Raw genomic sequence first — 25475 nt, 5'->3', positions numbered from 1 at the left:
TCTAGGCAGACTTGTCTAACTCAATGATACCAAGTGGATAACACTAAAAACTTTCTCCTGCCTACACAGCATGTATCAATAGAAGATAAATACCGTTGACAGTCACTGACTATAAAACTTAAAATATTACTTCATAGACATCAAACAATAAAAAAAAGTACTTTATTTCTACCAAATGAACTTTTTTCCAAATCAAATTTAGATTATATACCTTATCAGAGACATTGAGGTAATTTTTTTAAATGAGGTAATTTCTAGTTAAAATAAGTTATTAGTTTACAATTTTATTTACAATTGTTAAGTTCTTCAAACTTGTTTGGCTCTCCTTTATTTTTTTTGGCTCTCCTTTATAATAATTCTATAAAATAAGGTTTTATCGGAGAAGGCAATGGCAAGCCACTCCAGTACTCTTGCCTAGAAAATCCCATGGATGGAGGAGCCTGGTAGGCTGAAGTCCATGGGGTCGCTACGAGTCAGACATGACTGAGCAACTTCACTTTCACTTTTCACTTTCACACATTGGAGAAGGAAATGGCAACCCACTCCAGTGTTCTTGCCTGGAGAATCCCAGGGATGGTGGAGCCTGGTGGCCTGCCGTCTATGGGGTCACACAGAGTCGGACACGACTGAAGTGACTTAGCAGCAGCAGCAGCAGCAACTTGGCTTAAACATGAAAGGTAAAGCTGGGACAAAATCACTATTTAGTAAGAAGTCTCAAACCACTAATATGTAAGGTATTAACTCCTTTCTTTTCTCCCAACTATTTAAAAATGTATAATGATGTGCTTTCTCTGTGCATCCTTGATCTTTTTCCAGTAAGAAACCAGAAGAGTAATAGCAGGAAAATATACCTGTCGTGGCCTTTTATTGGGTTTGCAAAGTATAATTTTATTTGTAACAGCTTTGGAAATGGTTTGTCATAAAAGCAACTACCAGCTGAAAAAGAAAAGCACTATCAGAAATATGGGTGTGGGCCTTGGGAAGGGAGGGAGAGAAGGAAAGTGGGAAGGGAGGGAGAGAAGGAAAGACAAATATGGAGGTGGAAGAACAGATTTCATTTTTCTGACTCACTGGGATGGGTTTCAACAAATCGTTGACAATTAGGTTAAAAAAAAAAAAAAAGCATCCTATGAGGTAAAAAGCGGCTTCCCTCCTGGTTCCTGCTTGCAATTCAGGAGATCTGCGTTTCATCCCTGGGTCGGGAAGACTCCCTGAAGAAAGAAATGGCAACCCACTCCAGTATTCTTGCCTGGAGAACCCCATGGACTGAGCAGCCTGGAGGGTTACAGTCCACGGGGTTGCAGAGTCGGACATGACTGAGTGGAGGCCAAATGCCATGAGGTAAACAAAGGGCAGTCCAGTTTTGAAAAGAAGGTAACTGATGAAACGCAATCTGTAAACTCCAGTAACAGATTCGTACACGTTTTCTCCCCTTTAGCAAAAATGCCTAAGCTAGCTAACTCCCAGTCCTCACCCTTCCCTCCGAAGGTTCCAGGTTTAGATGTGACCAATTTGGCTTCTGTTTTCCAAGGTTATCTCCAATCTTTTCCCTCTGCTGGTTTTTTTTTTTTGAGGCAAGGAATAGGACTTTAATTGGAAAGCTGGCTGGCTGAGAAGATGACAGACTTTCTCTACATGCAGATTACTCAAAGATCCGTGTCCATCAGTTCACTTACTATAGGAAGCGAATGCCCTAACTATGTACCCATGGCAGTCACGTCGAGGAGAAGAAACAGACTAACAGGCATTCACAGCACAGTATGATTTTGCTTTGATTAGAGAAAGCCCTGGACGCTATGATAATACACAGAAGAAGAAACTTTCAAGTTGCTCGAGGACATGTTTTATAGCATAAATCTTTCCAGTTAGCATATGAACTCCTAGCATAAAATTAATTTAGGGCCATGAGGGTAGTTAAGGCACTGGGTATTTCCTTTCATTAAATAGGTGATCCTGTTCTCACTGGCCTTTTGGACACTGGGCAAAAGGAACTTACCAATAAACTAATGGTCCATTCAAATTCATCTTTACATTCACAACATCGTTTTCCTTCATAGTGTGGTTCTATATTTTATCTTGGAAAGCTAACTTTTTTCCTCTTAAAGAGCTTGCAAAATTCTCATCCCAGGCACCTAACAACTGTTTAAACTTAAAAAATCTTTACCAAAATTTGTTACAATAAAACCATTAGTTTTCTTAAAAAAAAAAAAAAATCCATAAGCAGCAATACTCTGTTTTGCTTTAAGAAGAGAACAGAAAATATAACAAAAGTTTACGAATCACTGAAACATATGATCCAGGATTTCTTGAAGACTTTTTCTTTGACCTCTTTCTGCCAGGGCTCATGTTCCTCATCCTGTGTGGTCTGGCTCAAGCCATACTGCCACTTCCAGCCCTCACTAAGGTTTTCTTCGTCAAATTCTAGGTTTCTTCTACCTCATGCTTCACTCACCATTTTGCATAAAACAGAAATGGTCTCCATGAGACTCTAAGTTGCTTGGTAGCAGAGAGTTTGTCATAATAGAATTATACAATATTTCTTTAGATTTAGTCATTATAATAGCCCAAAGTAAGCACCTTAAAAATGTACTGAATAATTTTTAAAAGGGATCTTTTGAAAATTTAAAGAAATTTTAAAAAGAATGTTACAAGATTTAAGAGGAATAAAGAAAAAAGTCTAGTTATAAAGTGATTATTTCAAATCTAAGAAAGCAAAGTGTAGTTGAGTCATGGAGGAAATATATATATGGTCAACAAGGAAAGGACCAAGTCATTACTGAGAGGACTTCAAGGAAGGTCACAGAGAACAACACACAGTCAAGTTCTTAAACACTGCTGGTACAGTCTGAGATTCTACTCGGAAATACTAAGTAAAGGGTTTATTTTTAAGTAAATCTCAAGACGGTAACTACTAAGAACCAAAAATAAAAAAAAAAATTGTGCAGTAATGCTACTGTCACTAAATTGAATGCAGACACCAGTGATCTGTTCAAATCTCACACTGGTTGCACACTTAAAAACTCACCTTAATCACAAACTGACAAACTGGCAAACTGACCTGGGTGATAATCAAGGCTGGCAAAGTAAGTGAAATGTGGATCTGAGGCGTACACAAGTACAACCATTTAACAGAACAGAGACAATGAAGCAGTAATGGTCAAGAATTAGATTTTAATCAGTGAATCTATACACTCAGAGTAAAAGCACTGAACGATCCCCTCCCCTCTGAGATAAACAACAGAGACATGAACTGACCAGAAGAGGTCAAGAAAACACAAAGACTTTAAACATAATTGCCACACACACACGAAGTCTAATATATAAAAACAGCGATTCATGAGAGATCCCTTTGGAAGGCTTTTAAATCTAGTGTACAAAATATCTTTCCTTCACACTGCCTGCTGGAAGCTAGCACACCTGGCAGGGAGACTGCATGAACTGGTTGGTTCGGTGTGCTCTCTCCCTCGTTCACCAGCTGAGGGCTGCAAACTATCAAGCAACTCTGGACAGGTATGGCTTGGATGCTGTTAATTTCAAAATCAGCCAACAGGTATGGCCTGGATGCTGTTAATTTCAAAATCAACCCACAACTCTCAATTCTTTTTAGTTGCATGATTGATACAAAGATAGCTAACTTTCATCTTCTTTATAAAAAGGGAAAGGAGGCAAGCAAACCACAGGCAAATTTTTCCTGTTTCACATGTGCTGCTGCTGCTAAGTCACTTCAGTCGTGTCCGACTCTGTGTGACCCCATAGACGGAAGCCCACCAGGCTCCCCCATCCCTGGGATTCTCCAGGCAAGAACACTGGAGTGGGTTGCCATTTCCTTCTCCAATGTGTGAAAGTGAAAAGTGAAAGTGAAGTCGCTCAGTCATGTCCGACCCTTAGCGACCCCACGGACTGCAGCCTACCAGGCTCCTCCATCCATGGGATTTTCTAGGCAAGAGTACTGGAGTGGCTTGCCATTGCCTTCTCCGTCACACGTGCTTAAGAAGTTTTAAAGGAACATGGAAGTCAGACCACTAAACGCAGCAAACATGGCAGTACACAAGCAAATATTTTCTGATGTATATGGAAGGCACTATCATGTCATTACTAACCTCACACTTAAGATGAAACTGTCTATTCTTTCCAACACAGAATCAATCATTTGATTTTAAGCTGTAAGCAAAATTATAGGTCATAGGTAATAAAATTATGTTTAAAAAATAGAAATCTGGTTGAGTCTTTTTGAAAACAGAAGGTATCCTATTTAAAATCAAACATCTTTTATCTATACATATTTTTTCTTTTTAGTCAAAATCATCCTTTGAATAGGTAGGACCAAAATTGACAGGATAGAAGAAGTATATATCAAGATTTTCAGTCCTGTCTCCAACTACTCTATTCCCCTTACAGGTAAAAAAGAAAACAAAACACGTTAATTAGTTAATTCCTTTGGGCTTTATGCAAATACAAGAAAATAAGATCATACATTCTTAAGCCTTTCCTTTCTTACACAAAAGGTTTTGTACCACATACACTGCTGTGCACCTTGGTTTTCTCATTTATTATTAATAGTATGCTCTGAGGATCTTTCTATTAATCACATCCCTAGTCTTTTTTTAAATGGCTGAAAAGTGTTCCGTTGTATAAATGAGCCACAGTTTATTCAGCTTGTTCTTTACTGCTGAGCTGCTCAGTTGTTCCTCGTCTTTTGATATTACCAGTGATACTGTGATGAATAATTTTGTATGGAGGTCATTTCACCCTTGTGTTGGCCGGATCTATCTGTCCAGCTTCATCCAGAGCCTCTCCCCCTGGTTCTCTGCATGCTCTGGACTCCCTGACCTTTGACTGGCTTTTGCATATTCTATTCCTTTCCCTTATGGCTCAGAGGTAAAAAATCCATCTGCAACGCAGGAGACACAGGAGATGCGGGTTCGATCCCGATCTAGGCTGGGAGGATCCCTTGGAGGAGGGGGATCTTCAACCCACTCCAGTCTTCTTGCCTGGAGAATTCCATAGACAGCGGAGCCTGACCACGACTGAGCACACACCCATCATTCCTTTCCCTATACACCTCTGGTGACCTCCTCTCCATCCCTTTGGATCTCAGCTCCAGGGTCACTTCCTCTCTCATGTCAAGTATGCTCATAAGACCCCTCTGTTTTCCCTTCACAGCACCAATCACAGCTTGTATTTCTGTAATTAGCAGGTTAACGTCTATTTCTCTTACTTGCCTATAAGCTCTGTGACAGCAAGGCCATTATATTTCTACTACTTAACTCAGTGACTGACAGGAAAAACAAGTACTGAATATTTGCTGAATAAAGGAATAGAAAAAGTCAAAGGTGCCAATTATCTATCAATCTATTCTTCATATTTTACATGTATTTCTGTTCCACCATTTAAGTATCTCTGGAAACCTTCGGCTCACCCCACTTTCATTAACACAACGCCAGCCCGCACTCCCAGCATCCTGTTTAAACGCCTCTATTCACTCTTACGTTCTACCACAGCCCCTGCACCGTTTTGAGACTTGTCATTTGCCAAGAATTCCTGCAATGGATTCCCACCCACAATTAAATTAGCTCCTCCCTAACATGGCCTATCGGAGAAGGCAATGGCAAGCCACTCCAGTACTATTGCCTAGAAAATCCCATGGATGGAGGAGCCCGGTAGGCTGCAGTCCGTGGGGTCGCTGAGAACGACTGAGCGACTTCAATTCCACTTTTCACTTTCATACATTGGAGAAGGAAATGGCAGCCCACTCCAGTGTTCTTGCCTGGAGAATCCCAGGGACGGGGGAGCCTGGTGGGCTTCCAATCTACGGGGTCACACAGAGTCGGACACGACTGAAGTGACTTAGCAGCAGCAGCAGCAACATGGCCTATAAGGCCTGCATGGTTTGGCCCCTGTTTACCTCCCACAGACTATTCCAATTACCTGGAATACTCTCTGCTTCTCACTTTACTGGTGAACTTTCAACATCACATTCTAATAGAAGCCTGCCCTGACCACTCACTGGTCACAGCCACAATTTATATATACATACATACATGAGTTTTGCTGTGATTTGATCAGTGTTGCTTCTTTCGTTGCTATTCAGTTGCTAAGTTGTGTCTGACTCTTTGGGACCCCGTGTACTGCAGCATGCCAGGCTTCCCTGTTTCTTTTACTAGGCTATAAACTCTGAGGGTAGAATTTTTTTTACTTTTGCTCACTGGGTCCAGAACAACGTCAGAATACCTCCTGGTACACAGTATATAATACATGATAAATGTTTGCTAAATAAATAAAAAACAGTAACAACATGAAATTACATGACTGAATCCACTCAGGAATTACATTTGGAAATAAAGCTGCAGGAGTAAGGGATGGTCTCACAGGATCCAAATGGAGGTAACCATACTTGGCACAGTGTTGCGGTTGCTCACTATACTTCTACCTTTCAATCCATAAAGGCTTATGTTTTATTTAGAACCACGTTCTTTTACCTATAGAATATAATAACTTCACATGATTTAGGGGCAAATACCAAGAATATTGTTTATACCTATAATTACAGAAATAAAGATGACAGTAAATCACTGACACGAATCTTTTAAAAATATCGAGTAAAAAATGAGAGTTCTTTTGAGAATGGGGAAAAAGATTTCAAGAATGTATCTGCTTGTACATATTAAGTAACAATTAACATGCTTCTTGAAATCAGGCAACAGATATCCATTTTTTAAACTCAGAGGCTCCTATCTTCTCAAAGAGAAGAATCTGTTTGCTCTCCTAGCCTTTCCCAGCATTTACAGCGCATTCTTATACAAAAGTAGTAGGCCTGAGTATCCCCTATAACAGAGCATATTTGTATGCGGTCACTGGGTCACCAAAACGACAAGCACAGCTGTCTCACATTATCTGTGTTTACTTTGTTTTGTGTGTTTTTTAATGGAGGTGAAGTCGATTTACAATGTGTCTTGTTCTTATTCTCTGTGTGTCCCCCTCTTTCTCTGTCTCATCACTTTTGTTTACTGTGTCTCTGTTAAGTTAAATTCATAATAACACACATACGAAATAAATCTGGAATATATCAGGAAAGAAATCCTAACACACAGGATTATCACTGTATTATAATTCTATATGAAACATGATGTGAGTAAAGTTCTTTTCATCAACCCAGTGTTAAGAATGACTGTAATTTTAAAGAAATATATATATTTTAAAAATCAAGTATATTAATCAAACACGTTTCTAGGACAGATCCCAAGTCTGGCTCATCTTTTTTCTCCTGGCCTCCCAACCCCCAACTCCCTTGTCATCCTTTGAGTTACTGACCATAGTAACAGAAAAAAATGTGCAATTAATGGTTATAGCTAATTAACTGACATTACCTTAAAGAGTATATTCCACCCTTCTTAAAGTAAGAATATAACAAAATTAATGGGATTCTTAGTCTTTGCTTATACCCTAAACTATTGCTGAATCTCTGATACATTCAGGATCCTCCCCACAATATATTAGTAGACCTGAAAAGATATTTACTTGTACTCTTAAATTACAATTATCTTAAGGGGAAGGTTAATCATCTTAAATTACTTTTTCCACATTCTACATGGTTCTAAGCCATAAAAAGTTTTGAAAGAAAGTAAACATGGGTTACTCACACTATGTGTTTATTTTCCTCGAATTTTTTGCTCTCTTTCCGTGAAAACAGGACATATTGCAGACAACAGAAGCATTTCTGAGAGAGCATGCTATGCCTCACTAAATCAAAGAGCGAGGTAAGCATCGACTGTGTCCTAGTTGACTCTTACTCACCTCCGTCTCCTCCCTTCCCTGCAGCATGCCTCAAATTTTGGGAAGAAATACAAACATGTATTTGCTAAATGACTACTATACATTTAACATCATTGCTGGGCATCATGAGGCTGTAAAAGAAGGCACGGCGCCTATTCCAACAAAGTCTACAAAGCACTAGGAATGACTGTTTTCTTTACCGTGACTGTATTTTTTAGTCTATGCTTTGTTTTAAACTTTGAGAGGAACAATAAAAGGTAAACTGCCTTAAGTCAGAAAATAGCTCAAGTTACATTATTTAAAAGTCTAGGAAAAAAGAAATATTGATGAAAACAGAAACACTATAAGAGCCTAATTAGTTGTGCTCTTATTGTTATGCAACTCAATCCTGTTTAGTAAGTAAGAGAATTCAGAGGTTTGTTTAGGTTAAAGGTAAACACAATGTATTGGGGGGTGGGGGTAGGGTAAGGGGGTGGACAGAGTATAGACTGTAAACAGTAGAAGAATTCAAGTTTTCCCATTAAGGGTAAATGACAAGCATGGACATATGTACACAACTCTCAGCATTAACACATGTACATACATACCCCAGTAAGGACACACAGGTATTTTTAATACATACCTATTCCTTTTGCTTTGCCAGAGAGAAAAAAGGCTAGACTAAGTACACATACACACGTCAATTTTCTAACAGCAAAGAATCTACCTCCCAATCACTCTCAGTTTTTTTCCTTAAGTTCTGAAAACAAAATAAACAAAACTAGTCTTGCAATGTTTGGCCACTAAAGCTTATTACAATAGTCACAGGACGACCTTGAGTCCTTTACGCAGTGACTACTTGCTTTCAATTTTGCACTGTTCCAGCTGTCTGATTATCTGGCCTCACATTTTATAAGAGGAGTGTCGCTACGGGAGGATACTCGAAAAGCCAGGATAACCAAAAGGCCCTCCTTCTCCCCGCCATGTCCTGGCAAAAGGAGGTGCAAAAACAGCTTTAGAAAAAACAACAGCCTTTAGGACATCCTCAAATTACAAATCAGCACTCACCAATGTTTCAGATCGGAGAAGGCAATGGCAAGCCACTCCAGTACTGTTGCCTAGAAAATCCCATGGATGGAGGAGCCTGGTAGGCTGCAGTCCTTGGGGTCGCTAAGGGTCGGACACGACTGAGCGACTTCACTTTCACTTTTCACTTTCACACATTGGAGAAGGAAATGGCAACCCACTCCAGTGTTCTTGCCTGGAGAATCCCAGGGACGGGGGAGCCTGGTGGGCTTCCGTCTATGGGGTCACACAGAGTCGGACACGACTGAAGTGACTTAGGAGGAGGAGGAGGAGAATGTTTCAGATGACTTATGCTTTTTAAAAAATTCAACATATGGTATTTAAAAAATAGAAAGCTCGTATTTTGTTCACAGTCAAGCACTGAGAAGGTTACGTGACAACTGTACATAAAAGAAATACTAAGGAACAAATTCAGCTGCAGTTCACAACAGAAGAGTCCCACACGCGAGGCACTGCAGGCTGCTGAGAGAGCAAGCAGGGCCGACGGCAGCTCTGAGGCCGGCTTTACCCTCCCCTCGTTAGAGCTGCTAAAGGAAAAGGGGAGAAGCTGCTCCAGCAGAAGCAAGAAAACAAAAAATTCTTCTCATGAGTTGAGGTCTTCAGCCAAATCATAGCTGTTTACTGTTTGAAATAACTGAGACCAGGAACATTATCTCTTTATAGTTTTAAAGAATTAAATATGAAAGATAAAAATGTTGAGTTTCTTTACAGATTTTATTTTAGACAAAGCTGCTGAGTTGAAACTGAAGCTTGATGACAACTGTGGAAAACCCCGAACAGGGTATTTCTAGGCTCTCCATGAATATAAATAAAATCCTTGAGAATAAATGCAACTTTTTTTTTTTTTTTTAGTTTATAGTAAGAAAGGTCAAGATGAGACAATGACAATACTATCCTCAAAGTAATGACTTCTAAACTTTAATCTCTGGAACTCTGACCCTGTTCATCCAAAGTGCAAACCCACACCATAAACTTCCTACCAACTGCTTCCATGTGAGTATCTTGTTGTCATTTCAAACTAAACACTGAGTTAAGCAGAACAAGTTCCCAACCTTCATCCCTCATAACCTTCAGGCCAAATTAGCTTCCTCTGTCAATTTCCCAATTCCTGCCATGCAGCCCTGAAACCACTGCTCTTTCCTTTCTCTGCTAATGTAGTGATCCTAGTCCAGGCTTTTCACAAGGGTGCCTGAAGAGTGTTTCTAAGTCACAATCTTCTATTATTCCCAACTTTCCTCACTGCTCAGTGTGTCTCCTGAGTCTGAAGACTGTTTTGATGAATGAGTAAGAGAATAAATGTAAAATGCATAGTAAATAATAAGTAAGTGCCTTCCCTGGTTCATGTCTAAATCTGGAGATCTACCGCCAAGTTTCAAAAAGAGCTATACAGTTAAGAGAGTTGCAGTTACACGGCCATTATTTATCCTTGTATAATTTGATGGCAAGAACCATATAAGCATGGGTGGTTTAGGGACATTAATTATTTCAAAACAAGCTTATCTCCCTTTTTATAAAGGCAACACAACCTTTCATAGAAAATGTTTAAAATACAGAAAAATACAAAATACAAAAAATATCCATAATCTCACTATTCAGAGAATCACACACAACAAATACCATTAGGTTCCAAGAGAACACAATTACTATTTTAAACATTTCCCAAAAGCATTCCCTCTACTAGCAGAGGTCCTGGACCCTCATATTAGATGACTTCCTTTTTCCCATTCAAGTCAGCTTCAGGGAGAACCCATAAAACGCTAGCACACTTTATGCAGCACCACACTGTACAGTGCTGATTCTATGGCAGGATGTAAAAACTAGTTTATATTTAAAATACATGCCTATATCTAAGTATTGACATACTCTTATCCTTCAGAATAGTAAGCCAAATGACCAGAATGAGTGCCACAGCACGTGCTCAGCTAATGAAACTAAACGACTCACTGTGCTCTTGTCTGAGCAGCGCTGAGCAACCTGTCTGATGACTCTGCTGAGACTTCCTTCACTGACAACATAATGGCTGCAGTGTAACAGAAAATCAGTACTTTTCATGCACTGTGGCTAAAAGAAAAACAAAAAAGGTAGGAGACAATCCTGGTCTCAAGGAAATCTATGCAGCTTTTACAGTAGCCAGAAGAGTTTCTAAGGAAATATTAAAGAAGACAAGAAGATATCAAGTGACAGAACTGAAAAATACTAAGAAGGTACCTGGGAGAAAGCAGAGCTGAAGTTCTATTATGACTTCAGAGGATATGAAAAGCACAGGAAAGGGACCACCAGTGTGCAGTATGAGACCCTATCTCCACAGGATGCCACACCTCTTCTGTACGGAGTTCCCGACTGGGAGGAGAACTGCAATCCTTCTCCCTGATCCAAGTATGCATGTAACGTTAAACACCGGAACCTCCTCTCTGCTTAAACCGGAGCCCCGAGCCTGTTATCCCATGACTCTGCCTCCAACAAAAGCTGCAGTAGGTCCACATCGCCTCTCACAGCTCTAGGGTTTGGATGTGTTCATGCTGCATGGAAATAAGCTGGAAAGTTGATTTCTTAGCTTGTTTCTCTTAGGTTATGCTAACTGCAGCCCTAATCAGAACCTTTCAGCTATTCCTCATTCATTAGGTACTGAGAAGAATGCTGGTCCCTTCCTGAAATCTGTACCTACCGTTAATATAAAGTTTTCAAAATATTCAGAACAGAATCTACCATTACATAACTTTTTAAAGCACGTGATACCAACAGCAGTCTGAAGATCAGCATCAAGTATTTTTGCCAATTGTTACATGTGAAAAGACTGGAACAGCACAGCTGATGATGACTGTAATGACAGAAAGGTGAAGGCAAATATACTTTATGCACCCATAAACATGAAAACACTGTGTATAAGTGGAATTTCATTTCCAACAACTCCAAAGTTGACCCTTAAACAATATGGGTTTGAACTGTGTAGGTCCACATACATGTGAGGTTTCTTCAACAGTAAATACTACAGCACTGCATGATCCATGGTGGGCTGAATCTGCATATGTGGAGCTGCAGACTCAGGGGAACCCTGGATTCAGGGAATCAAGTGTGCATTACACGTGGACTTTCAATTGCATTGGAGGGTCAGTGCCCCCAATCCCCAGGTGGTTCAAGGGTCAACTCTATAATGAAAGAGTTAACAGAGTCAAAATATCTCAGAAGGTAAAGAATACATTTACCTTATTTTCTTCTAAAAATTTTAACTTGATAGAAACATCATTGCGCATTTTATCGTACTTTTCCTTATGTGCTTGGAACAGATGCTGTGATTGCTCAATCTTTGGCAGAGTGTTTGCATCACGTGGTCCAAGATTCAGTTCTTCCAAATCAGTACGATATGCATCATATTCAATTCTGGAAAGAGGAGAATAAGTGAAGCACGCTACAAAGACAGTGTGAAGTAAGTTCAGGAGGCGAAGGGGAACTCCCCAACAGTCCCATATTATACATTAATATGTAATAATCCTCATACATATTTGATACTTTATGCTTTTAAAACCAAGTATCTTACTACAAAGAGCAGAGCTATTAATATAAGTATGGTGGTGGGGGAGCTGCTGCTTTTTTAGAGGGAGGGGGGACTGCTTCTTAATCTCATTAACTCTTCCTTTTCAAGCACAGTATCAACTGACAAGTAAAATTTCCACAATTTAAAAACCAGGTTAGGGACTTCCCTGGTGGTCCAGTGGTTATGAATTCTTGCTTCCAATGCAGGGGGCATAGGTTTGATCCCCCGTCAGAGAACTAAGATTTCACAAGCCACAAAGGCATAACCAAAAAAAAAGTTAACTTCATCTCTTTAACAGTATGCTTTATTTTACCCAATATGTCCAAAATATTATCACTGTACTACATAATCAGTGTAAAAAATCTGTTACTGAGCTACTGCACTTTTGGGGGTCGGGAGACTGAGTCTCTGAGATCCACTGTTTAAGTTTCCATCACATCTCAATTCAAGCTAGTTACTTCATGTGCTCCACAGACACCTGTGCTGAGTGGCTACCGTATGCACAGCGCAACTCTAGGTGGATTTCCGTAGCGTTAGTATTTGGAATGCGACCATGGTATCTCCTATGGTATCACTTCATGTTCCCTGAGATACCCTCCCCTAATGCCTTCTCACCATTAAAACTGAAACAGTTACCCCAACACTGTCACTGCACGGTCCCAGTCCTCACAAGACCTCTGTCATAGCGGCCAAGTAGGGACAGCATTTCTTTGCTCATTAAACACGAATTACGCAGTAGTGTTAATTGCTCGGTACTCAGGAAATACAATCAGAAAAACTAGCCAGACTGATCACATGGCCCACAGCCTTGTCTGTCTCAAGCAAACTATAAGCCAGGCCGTGTGGGGCCACCCAAGACAGACAGGGCATGGTGGAGAGTTCTGACAAAACGTGGTCCACTGGAGAAGGGAATGGCAAACCACGTCACTGTTCTTGTCTTGAGAACCCCATGAACAGTATGGAAAAGATATGACATTGAAAGATGAACTCCCCAGCTCAGTAAGTGAATGGATAAACAACTCCAAAAAGAATGAAGAGATGGGGCCAAAGCAAAAACAACACCAAGTTTTGGATGTGACTGGTGATGGAAGTAAAGTCCGATGCTGTAAAGAGTAATATTGCATAGCAACCTGGAATGTTAGATCCATGAATCGAGGTAAATTGGAGATGAAAAGAGTGAACATCAACATTCTAGGAATGGACCCAAATGGGTGAATTTAATTCAGATGACCATTATCTACTACTACTGTGGGCAAGATCCTTTAGAAGGAAATGGATAGGCCCTCACAGCAAACAAGAGTCCAAAATGCAGTTTTTGGGTACAATCTCAAGAACGACAGAATGATCTCTGTTTCCAAGGGAAACCATTCAATATCACAGTAATCCAAGTTTATGCCCCAACCACCAATGCCAAAGAAGCTCAAGTGGAATGGTTCTATGATGACCTACAAGACCTTCTAGAACTAATACCCCAAAAAGATGTCCTTTTCATCATAGGGGACTGGAACACAAAAGTAGAAAGTCAAGAGTTACCTGGAGTAACAGGCAAATTTGGCTTTAAGAGTACAAAAGTAAGCAGGGCAAATGCTAACAGAATTATGCAAAGAGAACACACTGGTCATAACAAACACCTTCTTCCAACAACACAAGAGACGACTCTATACATGGACATCACCAGATGATTAATACTGAAATCAGACTGATTATATTCTTTGCAGCTGAAGATGGAGAAGCTCTATACAGTCAGCAAAAGCAAGACCGGGAGCTGACTGTGGCTCAGATTATGAACTCCTTATTGCCAAATTCAGATCTAAATTGAAAAAAGTAGGTAAAACCACTAGATAATTTGTAGATAATTTGTTCAGGTATGACCTAAACAAATCCTTTACAATTATACAGTGGAAGTGACAAATAGAGTCAAGGGATTAGATCTGATAGAGTGCCTGAAGAACTATGGACAGAAGTTCATGACATTGTACAGGAGGCAGTGATCAAGACCATCCCCAAGAAAAAGAAACGCCAAAAGGCAAAATGGGTGTCTGAGGAAGCCTTACAAATAGCTGTGAAAAGAAAAGAAGTAAAAGGCAAAGGAGAAAAGGAAAGATATATGCATCTGAATGCAGAATTCCAAAGAATAGCAGGGAGAGGTAAGAAAGCCTTCCTCAGTGATCAATGCAAAAAAATAGAGGAAAACAATAGAATGGGAAAGACTAGAGATCTCTTCAAGAAAATGAGAGATACCAAGGGAACATTTCATGCAAAGACGGGCTCAGTAAAGGACAGAAATGGTATGGACCTAACAGAAGCAGAAGACATTAAGAAGAGGTGGCAAGAATACACAGAAGAAATATGCAAAAAAGATCTTCATGACCCAGATAATCATGATGGTTTGATCACTCATCTAGAGCCAGACACCCTGGAATGTGAAGTCAAGTGGGCCTTAGGATGAACACAAACAGGTGATGGAATTCCAGCTGAGCTATTTCAAATACTAAAAGATGATGCTGTGGAAGTGCTACAGTCAACATGCCAGCAAAATTTGGAAAACTCAGCAGTGGCCACAGGACTGGAAAAGGTCAGTTTTCATTCCAATCCCAAAGAAAGGCAATGCCAAAGAATGCTCAAACTACCACCCAATTGCACTCATCTCACATGCTAGTAAAGGCAGGCTCAAAATTCTCCAAGCCAGGCTTCAACAGTACATGAACCATGAACTTCCAGATGTTCAAGCTGGATTTAGAAAAGTCAGAGGACCCAGAGATCAAATTGTCAACATCCACTGGATCATAGAAAAAGCAAGAGAATTCCAGAAAAACATCTACTTCTGTTTCAATGATTACGCTACAGCCTTTGCTTGTGTGGATCACAACAAACTGTGGAAAATTCTTAAAGAGATGGGAATACCAGACCACCTTACCTGCCTCCTGAGAAATCTGTATGAAGGTCAGGAAGCAACAGTTAGAACTGGACATGGAACAACAGACTGGTTCCAAATAGGAAAAGGAGTACGTCAAGGTTGTATATTGTCACCCTGCTTATTTAAATTCTATGCAGAGTACATCATGAGGAATGCTGGGCTGGAAGAAGCACAAGCTGGAATCAAGATTGCTGGGAGAAATATCAATAACCTCAGATATGCAGATGACACCACCCTCATGGCAGAAAGTGAAGAGGAACTCAAAAGCCTCTTGATGAAAGTGAAAGAGGAGAGTGAAAAAGTTGGCTTAAAACTCAACATCAGAAAACTAAGATCATGGCATCTGGTCCCATCACTTCATGGCAAATAGATGTGGAAACAACGGAAATAGTGACAGACTTTATTTTCTTGGGCTCCAAAATCACTGTGGATGGTGACTCCAGCCATGAAATTAAAAGAAGCTTCCTCCTTGGAAGAAAAGCTATAAGAAACCCAGATAGCATATTAAAAGCAAAGACATTATTCTGCCGACAAAATTCCAATCTAGTCAAAGTTATGGTTTTTCCAGTAGTCATGTATGGATGTGAGAGTTGGACCATAAGGAAAGCTCAATTGATGAACTGATGCTTTTGAACTGTGGTGTTGGAGAAGACTCTTGAGAGTCCCTTGGACTGCAAGGAGATCCAACCAGTCAATCCTATAGGAAATCACCCCTGAATATTCACTGGAAGGACTGATGCTGAAGCTGAAACTCCAATACTTTGGCTATCTGATGGGAAGAACTGACACCTTAGAAAAGACCCTGATGCTGGGAAAGACTGAAGGCAGGAGAAGGGGATGACAGAGGATGAGATGGTTGGATGGCATGCATCACCGACTGGATGGACATGAGTTTTAGCAAGTTCCAGGAGTTGGTGAGGGACAGGGAAGCCTGGCATGTTGCAGTCCAAGGGGTCACAAAGAGTCAAACACGACTGAACGACCAGACAGGAAGAAACAAAGTGATCTCGAACTTAGTCAAAATCAGCACCTCAAACTTATGCCCTAAAACTAAAGCTTTTTATTAAACTATCTATAGTACAATTTGTATCTCCTATTTTGGGAATTAAACACACTCTATAATATATATGTGACTCAGAAAGAACATGAGTCCCTCACACCAAGCCCAATTTATTCTCAACTCATACTGAATTTAATAAATTGCCCTTTTTAAGGTCAAAAGCATATCAATGGTTCATTCATGATACAATTCATTCAACAAATACGAAGTGTTAACTTTGTAAGTTTCAGGCACTGTGCTAGAAACAAAGACTATCTAACATCTTCAAGAAGTTAACAGTCTAGAGGGAGAGAAGCTCTTAAACAACCACAGCAAAATGAGGTAAGGGACACTGCCATGGGGAAAGGAAGATGGAGATCAAGATGAAGAGTTACTTAATCAGGGGTCTGAAAGAGCAACTCAGGAGAAAGTTAACACAAGTTTTAAAGGATGGTTAAGATGCTTTTGAACTGTGGTGCTGGAGAAGACTCTTGAGTCCCTTGGACTGCAAGGAGATCCAACCAGTCCATTCTAAAGGAGATCAGTCCTGGGTGTTCATTGGAAGGACTGATGCTAAAGCTGAAACTCCAATACTTTGGCCACCTCATGCAACGAGTTGACTCACTGGAAAAGAGTCTGATGCTGGGAAAGGTTGGGGGTGGGAGGAGACGGGGACGACAGAGAATGAGATGGCTGGATGGCATCACCGACTCGATGGACATGAGTTTGAGTGAACTCCGGGAGTTGGTGATGGACAGGGAGGCCTGGCGTGCTGTGATTCATGGGGTCACAAAGAGTCGGACACGACTGAGCGACTGAACTGAACTGAACTGAAGAGTTTTTGAGGTGGAATGGGGCTGGGAAATTGACAGAGCAGGAACAGAACAGTAGGCATAAAGGCATAGATTTGTAAGATACCATGACACATTGGGCAAGTAATTCAGTAACTTACAACCTAAGGTTGGAATAAGATCACGGAAGGAATTAGTTATCAGGCAGGAAGGCAGAATTGAGATTAACCAGGACCTTACAGGCCATACTGTAACAAACAAATATGGAACAACAGACTGGTTCAAAATTGGGAAACGAGTGAGTCAAGGCTATATATTGTTACCCTGCTTTATTTAACTTATATTCAGAGTACATCATGCAAAATGCCCAGGTGGATGAATCACAAGCTGAAATCAAGACTGCCAGGAGAAATATCAACAACCTCAGATATGCATATGACACCATCCTTATGGCAGAAAGTGAAGAGCCTCTTGATGAAGGTGAAAGAGGAGAGTGAAAAAGCTGGCTTGAAACTCAACATTCAGAAAACTAATATCATGGTATATAGACCTATTACTTCATGGCATATAGATGAGGAAAAAATGGAAACAGTGGCAGACTTTATTTTCTGGGGCTCCAAAATCACTGAGAATGGTGACTCCAGCCACGAAATTAAAAGATGCTTGCTCCTTGGAAGAAGAGCTATGACCAACCTAGACAGCATATTAAAAAGCAGAGACATTACTTTGCCGACAAAGGTCCATATACTTAAAGCTTTGGTTTTTCCAGTAGTCATGTACGGATGTGAGAGTTGGGCCATAAAGAAGGCTGAGTGCTGAAGAATTGATGCCTTTGAAGTGTGGTGTTGGAGAAGACTCCTGAGCAACCCATGGACAGGAAGGAGATCAAAGCAGTCAATCCTAAAGGAAATCAACCCTGAACATTCTTTGGAAGGACTGATGCTGAAGCTGACGCTTCAATACTTTGGCAACCTGATGCAAAGAGCTGACTCACTGGAAATGTCCCTGGTGCTGGGAAAAACTGAAGGCAGGAGGAGAAGGGGATGACAGAGGATGAGACAGCTGGATGGCATCACTGACTCAATGGACGTAAATTTGAGCAAGCTCCGGGAGACAGTGAAGAACAGGGGAGCCTGGTGTGCTGCAGTCCGTGGGAATGCAGTCAGACACAACTGAGTGACTGAACAACAACATTATAGGCCATTACTACAGAGATCAGACTGAATCCAGAGATCAGTGATGAAAACCCACGGAATAACTTTGATTTGCGAAGTGGCATGTTCTAACTGCTCAGGACAGAGATGAGTTTAGTGGTAAAGTCAGGCATGGAGCACGGACTAGAATAGACTAAGAAATCAGAAGGAAACCAATTAGAAGACTATGGGCAAAAGAGAAGTGAGCCACTGCATTCGGAAGACAATGACCAGTGCTGGCCAGGCTGCAGAGCTGGAGAGCCACGAAAAACTCAGGAGGCGGAGCTGACATGGCAATAGCTAGTTAAACTTCATGCGTTCAGCGGTCAAACGGCATGACCACTCTGTTCTTCACCGGCTCCAATGTCTTAAGCTTTTTTTTTCCCCCCTCTTGCTCTCATTCTCTGCTTCAGAAATGTGAATAATAATCTAAAACCATATTTTTTTCCCACTAAAACCCATATATACAAAGTACTTAGGACACCTGCTAATAACTAATATCTTTAGAGTGCTTATCATTTCAGCCTAATTAGAAGAGGGATGGACTGAAGCAAACATACTAAAATCAGTAAGAAGTGAGAGAGAAATAAGTAGAACAAAAATAAACAGCAATGTGTGGTGATTTAATGTGAAGACAAATATTCTTCAAGGCCATGGGGTATACCTTTAAATAATAGCAATTAATTTAAACACAGTCAAAGTTATAATACTGACATTAATTTTTACATCCAGTTTGCAGATGCTGTCAAAGTAAAACTTTCCCTAAGAGCTAAAAGTCTCACTACTACCAGGAAGAGAAACATACTAAGTTTTCAAAACGCAACTCTTCACTTCAAGGTTGCCAGTCTAAACTGAGTCCATACCAATACAGTTAGTGATAGTTGGTTACTTTATGCCTTATGTAAAACTTATAGGAAACAGGTGTCCACATCTGAAAAGTTCTGACCACAATTGGCTCCCTTGTTGCTGCTGCTCTGGAGAAGTCTTGAATAGGCTGTTATAAGATTTTCTATGCATGAAGCCCCAGACAGCTAGGAAACACTTATACAATGCATAATAGGGAGCGTTAAAAGGCCACCCAGACATCTGCCTAAACTGCCACTTTCTGTGCCGATCAAACAGCTGACCCTTGCCCTAAAAGTCAATAAATTCTGGGTTTGACAGAGAAGAAAATTCAACTACTGAGAAACTTTCAGTCTGGGACTCTTTTTCAATGTTATTCCTCACTAGGCAATGTTTTAGTGTTACAACTAGTCAATGCCTCAGCTACTACAAAAATGGCACAGAAAAGTTAACCACCAAGCTAAGCTTAATAAATAAAATCATATACCGAAATTTCAATATGAGAATAAATTATCGGGAAGGTCATTATTGTTGATTTTTAAAGAATATGCAGAGGTTATGTAAAGGTTTCCTGATAACCAGCTATCCAGTATATATAACTTGATAGATAATTTTGTTCAAAAGTTTCAAACGAACTTATATTATTGGATAAACTGAGATTTTTATATCACGTTATACATTAAGTCAGATTCCTCAACATAAGATGTGAAAGCTACTTTTTAAAATTAGATATGAAAATTTGAGATTAGTCCAATTCAAGTTTGAGGCCTGATGATCAAAAATAGAAGGCAGGAGCCCACGGATTTTCATTTGACTTTGAAATCGGTTCCAAGAAAATAACCCACTTAACCTCTAGAGGGTCATTTTTCTCCTTGGCAAATTAAATATAAAATGTTTTGTGCATGATATGTGACATGTAATGTATTTTTCTTTAATATGGGTCAATATTTTTAAAAACATGTTAGAAATAAATGCTGAATAGAAAGATATTACATGCTTCAAATAAAATATACTTTATATTTAAAAATCAGGATAGGTGGACAATTACAAAGTAGAGAGACAGAAACTAGATTCACATAGTTCTTAACTGGGATACTTTCAGAACAAAAGAAATTTCAACTTTAAAACCACAGATATTAGAACAATCTTTTTTAGATTAGAAAATAAGAATGTTTAAAATGATTACAAGATAAAAGGAAGAGTATTCATTATGAACAAATTAGGATACTATGAAAATGAATAGACAGATTTGGAGAAGAAACAGCTTATAGAAATAAAAATATACATAATAAACATATATCCTTTGAAAATTACAGGCAATATCCATGAAAGGATTTAACAGAGACTGGAAACCCAACTACTGGGAATGTTACTGAAGGAAGTCCTACTGAAGGATATTTTATTGAGACATCCCTTCAGTGTTACTGAGCAAAATCATACTGATACATTTCTTCACTTTTTCCCATCTTCTGATTTTAATACTATATTACTAAATTCTTCAAACAATAAAGGAAAGTAAAAAAAACCAAGTCCAAAACTTAAATAAGGCACACAGATCCATTTGTGCCCTTCTCCCACCAGACAACCACAAGAACTTGTCTTGACCTTCCTTTCCAAGTGATTGAGAATCTGATACATTAATACTAAAATGAGAGCTACAAACACAGCATAGGATAGAAGTATCTCTTCTTATGCAAAGATAGAAAGTAAACTTTCCAGAAAAACAAAAAAATCCTTGACTTCCCGGTGGTCCAGTGGTTGGGAACCCACCTGCCAACACAGGTGATGGGTTCAACCCCTGGTCCAGAGAGACCCCACATGCCATGGGGCAACTAAGCCCACATACCACAACTACTACATACGCCACGACTAAGTGAGCACCCCAGAGGCCATGAGCAGCAGCTACTGCAGCCTGCACTCCCTAGAGCCCATGCTCTGCAACAAGAGGAGCCACCACAAGCCCATGCACAGCAACCAGAGTACCCCCTGCTCGCCACAACCAGAGGACACCCACACACAGCAACAAAGTCCTAGTATAGCCAAAACTAAACGAGCAAAACTTTTTTAAAAAAGAAAAAAAATCCCATTTAAAATTGTCAAAAATAACAAACAAAAACATGAAAAACAGAGTTGAAATAACCCTAACCAAGGAGGTGAAAGACCTATATGCTGATAACTATAAAATACTGATAAAGCAACTAAAGATGATTCAAAGAAATGGAAAGCTACTCTATACTCTTGGTTTGTAAGAATCAGAATTGTTAGCATGGTCATACTACCCAAAGCAATCCACAGATTTAATGTGACTGCTATTAAAATTATTCATGACCTTTTTCACAGAACCAGAACAAACAATCCTAAAATTTATATGGAACTCCAGAAGACTCAGATTTGCCAAAGCAATCCAGAGGAAAAAGAACAAAGCAGGAAGCATAACTTTCCCAGGCTTCAGACAATACTACAAAGCTACAGTAATCAAAACAGCATGGTATTAGCATAAAAACAGACACATGGATCAATGGAACAGAATAGAGAACCCGGAAATAAACGCACACACCTATGGTCAATTAATCTTTGACAAGGGAGGCAAGAATATACAACGGAGAACAGAGAGTCTCTTCAGCAAACTGGTGTTGGGAAAACTAGAAGGCCTCACGTAAATCAATGAAGTTAAAACATACCCTCACACCACATACAAAATAAACTCAAAACGGCTTAAATATAAGAAATGACACAATAAAACTTCCAGAAGAGAACATAGGAAAAACATTCTGACATAAATTGTAGCAATGTCTTCTAGGTCAGTGTCCAAAGGCAAAAGAAATAAAGGCAAAAATAAACAAATGAGAGCTAATCAACGTTATAAGCTTTTGCACAGCAAAGGAAACCATAAACAAAATGAAAAGACAACCTACAGACTGGGAGAAATACTGGTGACCAACGTGACTCCGTTCCGTTCTGTCACTCAGTCATGTCTGACTCTTTGCGACCCCGTGGACTGTAGCCTACCAGGCTTCTCCGTCCATGGGATTCTCCAGGCAAGAATACCGGAGTGGGTTACCGTTTCCTTCTCCAGGGGATCTTCCCGACCCAGGGACCGAACCCGGGTCTCCCGCATTGGAGGCAGATGCTTTAACCTCTGAGCCACCAGGAAAGCATGGTGGTTAGACCAACGTGACTAACAAGGGCTTAATCTCCAAAACATACAAACAGCTCATACAACTCAGTAACAAAAAACCAACCCAATCAAAAAATGGGGAGAAGATCTACATAGACACTTTCCCAAAAACATCCAGTTAACAGGGTCAGGAAAAGATGCTCAACATCTCTAATCATTAAGTTCAGTTCAGTCGCTCAGTCGTGTCTGACTCTTTGCGGCCCCATGAATCACAGCACGCCAGGCCTCCCTGTCCATCACCAAATCCCGGAGTTCACTCAAACTCATGTCCATCGAATCGGTGATGCCATCCAGCCATCTCATTCTCTGTCGTCCCCTTCTCCTCCCGCCCCCAATCCCTCCTAGCATCAGAGTCTTTTCCAGGGAGTCAACTCATCGCATGAGGTGGCCAAAGTATTGGAGTTTCAGCTTTAGCATCAGTCCTTCCAATGAACACCCAGGACTGATCTCCTTTAGAATGGACTGCTTGGATCTCCTTGCAGTCCAAGGGACTCTCAAGAGTCTTCTCCAGCATCACAGTTCAAAAGCATCAATTCTTTGGCGATCAGCTTTCTTCACAGTCCAACTCTCACATCCATACATGACCACTGGAAAAACCATAGCCTTGACTAGACAGACCTTTGTTGGCAAAGTAATGTCTCTGCTTTTAATATACTATCTAGTCCTGGCAAGGAGTAAGCGTCTTTTAATTTCCTGGCTGCAGTCACCATCTGCAGTGATTTTGCAGCCCCCCAAAATAAAGTCTGACACTGTTTCCACTGTTTCCCCATCTATTTCCCATGAAGTGATGGGACCAGATGCCATGATCTTTGTTTTCTGAATGCTGAGTTTCAAGCCAACCTTTTCACTCTCCTCTTTCACTTTCATCAAGAGGCTTTTGAGTTCCTCTTCACTTTCTGCCATAAGGATGGCGTCATCTGCATATCTGAGGTTACTGATATTTCTCCCGGCAATCTTGATTCCAGTTTGTGCTTCTTCCAGCCCAGCATTCTCTAATTATTAGAGAAATGTAAATCAAACCTACAATGAGGTATCACTTCCTATCTGTGAGAATGGCCATTATCAAAAATTCGACCAAAAAACCCCCCAAATTCTACAAATAATAAATGCTAGAGAGAGTGAGGAGAAAAGGGAACCCTCCTACACTGTTAGTGGGAATGGAAACTGGTACAGCCACTATGGAGAACTACGGATGTTCCTTAAAAAATTATTATTCAACCATAAAAAATAATGAAGTACTGCCATTTGCAGCAACGTGGATGGAGCTAGAGATTACCACACTAGGTGAAGTCAGACAGAGAAAGACAAATACTCATAACACTTACTTGACAAATAATATCATTTATTTGTGAAATCTAAAAAATGATACAATTGAACTTATTTACAAAACAAAGAGAGACTCAGATTTTGAAAGGAAGTTTATGGTTACCAAAGGGAAAAGTTGGGGAGAAAGAAAAATTGGGAGTATGGAATTAACAGATACACATCACTATGTGTATACATATGTGTGTGTGTGTGTGCGTGCATAAAGTACATAAACAACAAGGGATCACTACACAGCTCAGGGAACTACATTCCACAGCGTAGAATAACCTACAATGGAAAAGAATGTGAAAAAGGTATGTGTGTATCTGCGTATACTGAATTGCTTTGCGTGTGTGTGTGTGTGTGAAGAATGTGAAAAAGGATATGTGTGTATCTGCGTATACTGAATTGCTATTTCAGGAAAGAGGGTGTGTGTAAAAAGGCAAGCTATTGAAAGAACATGGTAATAAGTTTTTAAAGTTTGAATTGAAACTACGTAAGTGTTTATAAGGTACAAAAATGTTTTGAGCAACTACTATCAATAAAAAAAAAAAAAAACAGTTAACTCTCCATGTGGTTTGGGATTTTAGTTATGTAAAGCATAAGGACACGCTTAAGAATAAGCACTCAACTGCAAAAAGACTATATACATTTAGCACTTTCACAGGCACTTCTCATACCACTAAACTAGACCAAGAGGCCAAAAAGTAAAGTTATACACCAAAAAGGTAAAGTTTGTACTAACTGTGGCTATGCTATAAAAAGTATAACAAATAATAAAGAAATCAAGTGTTCAGAGGAGAAAAACTAAAAGGGGACAAAAATGAATGGGGGAAAAAAACTGGGGCTGGAATCAGAAGCTGAAAAATGCTATCATAGATCTGCTGCATTTTAGACTTTTCTAAGCATCTATTAATATGTATTTTGTTTACCTAACAGGATGTTTATGAGACAGAGAAATCATGTGTGTGTGGAGGTGTGTAAAAAAGTTACGAAAATGCTGCATTATAAACCACCATGGAAATACAAGGCAAATAATTTATGCATAAAATAAAATCTGGAAGACTGAAGACTGGTTATAATCTGAATAATCAACATAAAAGAAAGGAGGCAGAAATGGGCTTCTATATTCAAAAGCAACTGAAACTATGCATCTGGCTGTTGCAGAAGCGCCGTCCTGCTTACAGGGAAGCAGTATGGCTGAAAAGGCAGGCTCAGGCCAGATTAGACAGGGCTCTGCTGTCGACCTGGTGGGAAACAAAGCTCTGTGCTCTGCCAAGAAAGCTGGAGCGGGGAGCTCCCCCACCCTCCTAATGCAAACAGGCAGGGTTTGGGCACATGACCAAGGCTCAACTGGATACTCTCAAGGCAAGGAAGCAAAGTATTCAGGAGCCTTTGGAATTTTTATTTATGTGAGCTGTGAGGTACCCAGGCATCAGAACCCTTATGAGATTCTTCTGAGGCATTATTTTGGCTTTGGCTCTCGCTCATTTCTAGAACTGTTCTCCTGCCTTTTTATTAGCTCTGTGGGCTCTCCTACAACACTCTAATAACACATTCTTTTTCTGTTCATATTGACCAGAGTTGGTTTCTCGTGTTGGAAAGCCTAAATCTTACCTGAATTATGTATTATCTGTAAAACAAATGATATAATGAAAATCTATACTTACCTGGCACTTTCATACTGTTTCACAGTCATTAATGTATCTTCAATTGTTTTATTCACCAAAGTGTTTACACTGGCAATGAAAAAATTAATGGCTCCTAGAAGAGTCTCTCCATTTTTAGCTAGCAGCTTCTGGGTATCTGCATTATAGCCAAATTCTTCCTAAAACAAAC

The 25475-nt window shown here is 39.9% G+C and overlaps 1 protein-coding gene and 1 long non-coding RNA gene across 10 annotated transcripts in view; one reads left to right on the top strand and one right to left on the bottom strand.

The window, feature by feature from the left end:
- Nucleotides 1-25475, bottom strand: part of ARFIP1 (ARF interacting protein 1) — a 146016-nt gene that overhangs the window by 20311 nt on the left and 100230 nt on the right. For all 9 annotated transcript variants that reach the window (XM_088827905.1, XM_088827906.1, XM_088827907.1 and 6 more), the window contains 2 exons: nt 25307-25464; nt 12042-12216 (listed from right to left, as the gene is read on the bottom strand). In XM_088827905.1, coding sequence (XP_088684031.1) covers nt 12042-12216; nt 25307-25464 — 333 coding nt within the window. The remainder of the gene's footprint in view (nt 1-12041; nt 12217-25306; nt 25465-25475) is intronic.
- LOC129542837 (uncharacterized) lies at nt 12138-24700 on the top strand. The gene is made up of 3 exons (XR_008683168.2): nt 12138-12262; nt 16572-16668; nt 24576-24700. It is a non-coding gene; the product is annotated as an uncharacterized LOC129542837 (long non-coding RNA).

Source organism: Moschus berezovskii, chromosome 19 (genome assembly GCF_049115385.1).
Source record: "Moschus berezovskii isolate FMDL1 chromosome 19, NW_MosBer_1.0, whole genome shotgun sequence".
In the NCBI taxonomy this organism is placed as follows: Eukaryota; Metazoa; Chordata; class Mammalia; order Artiodactyla; family Moschidae; genus Moschus; species Moschus berezovskii.
Note: the sequence above shows the minus strand (reverse complement) of the source record. Positions and strands in the feature narration are given on the sequence as shown.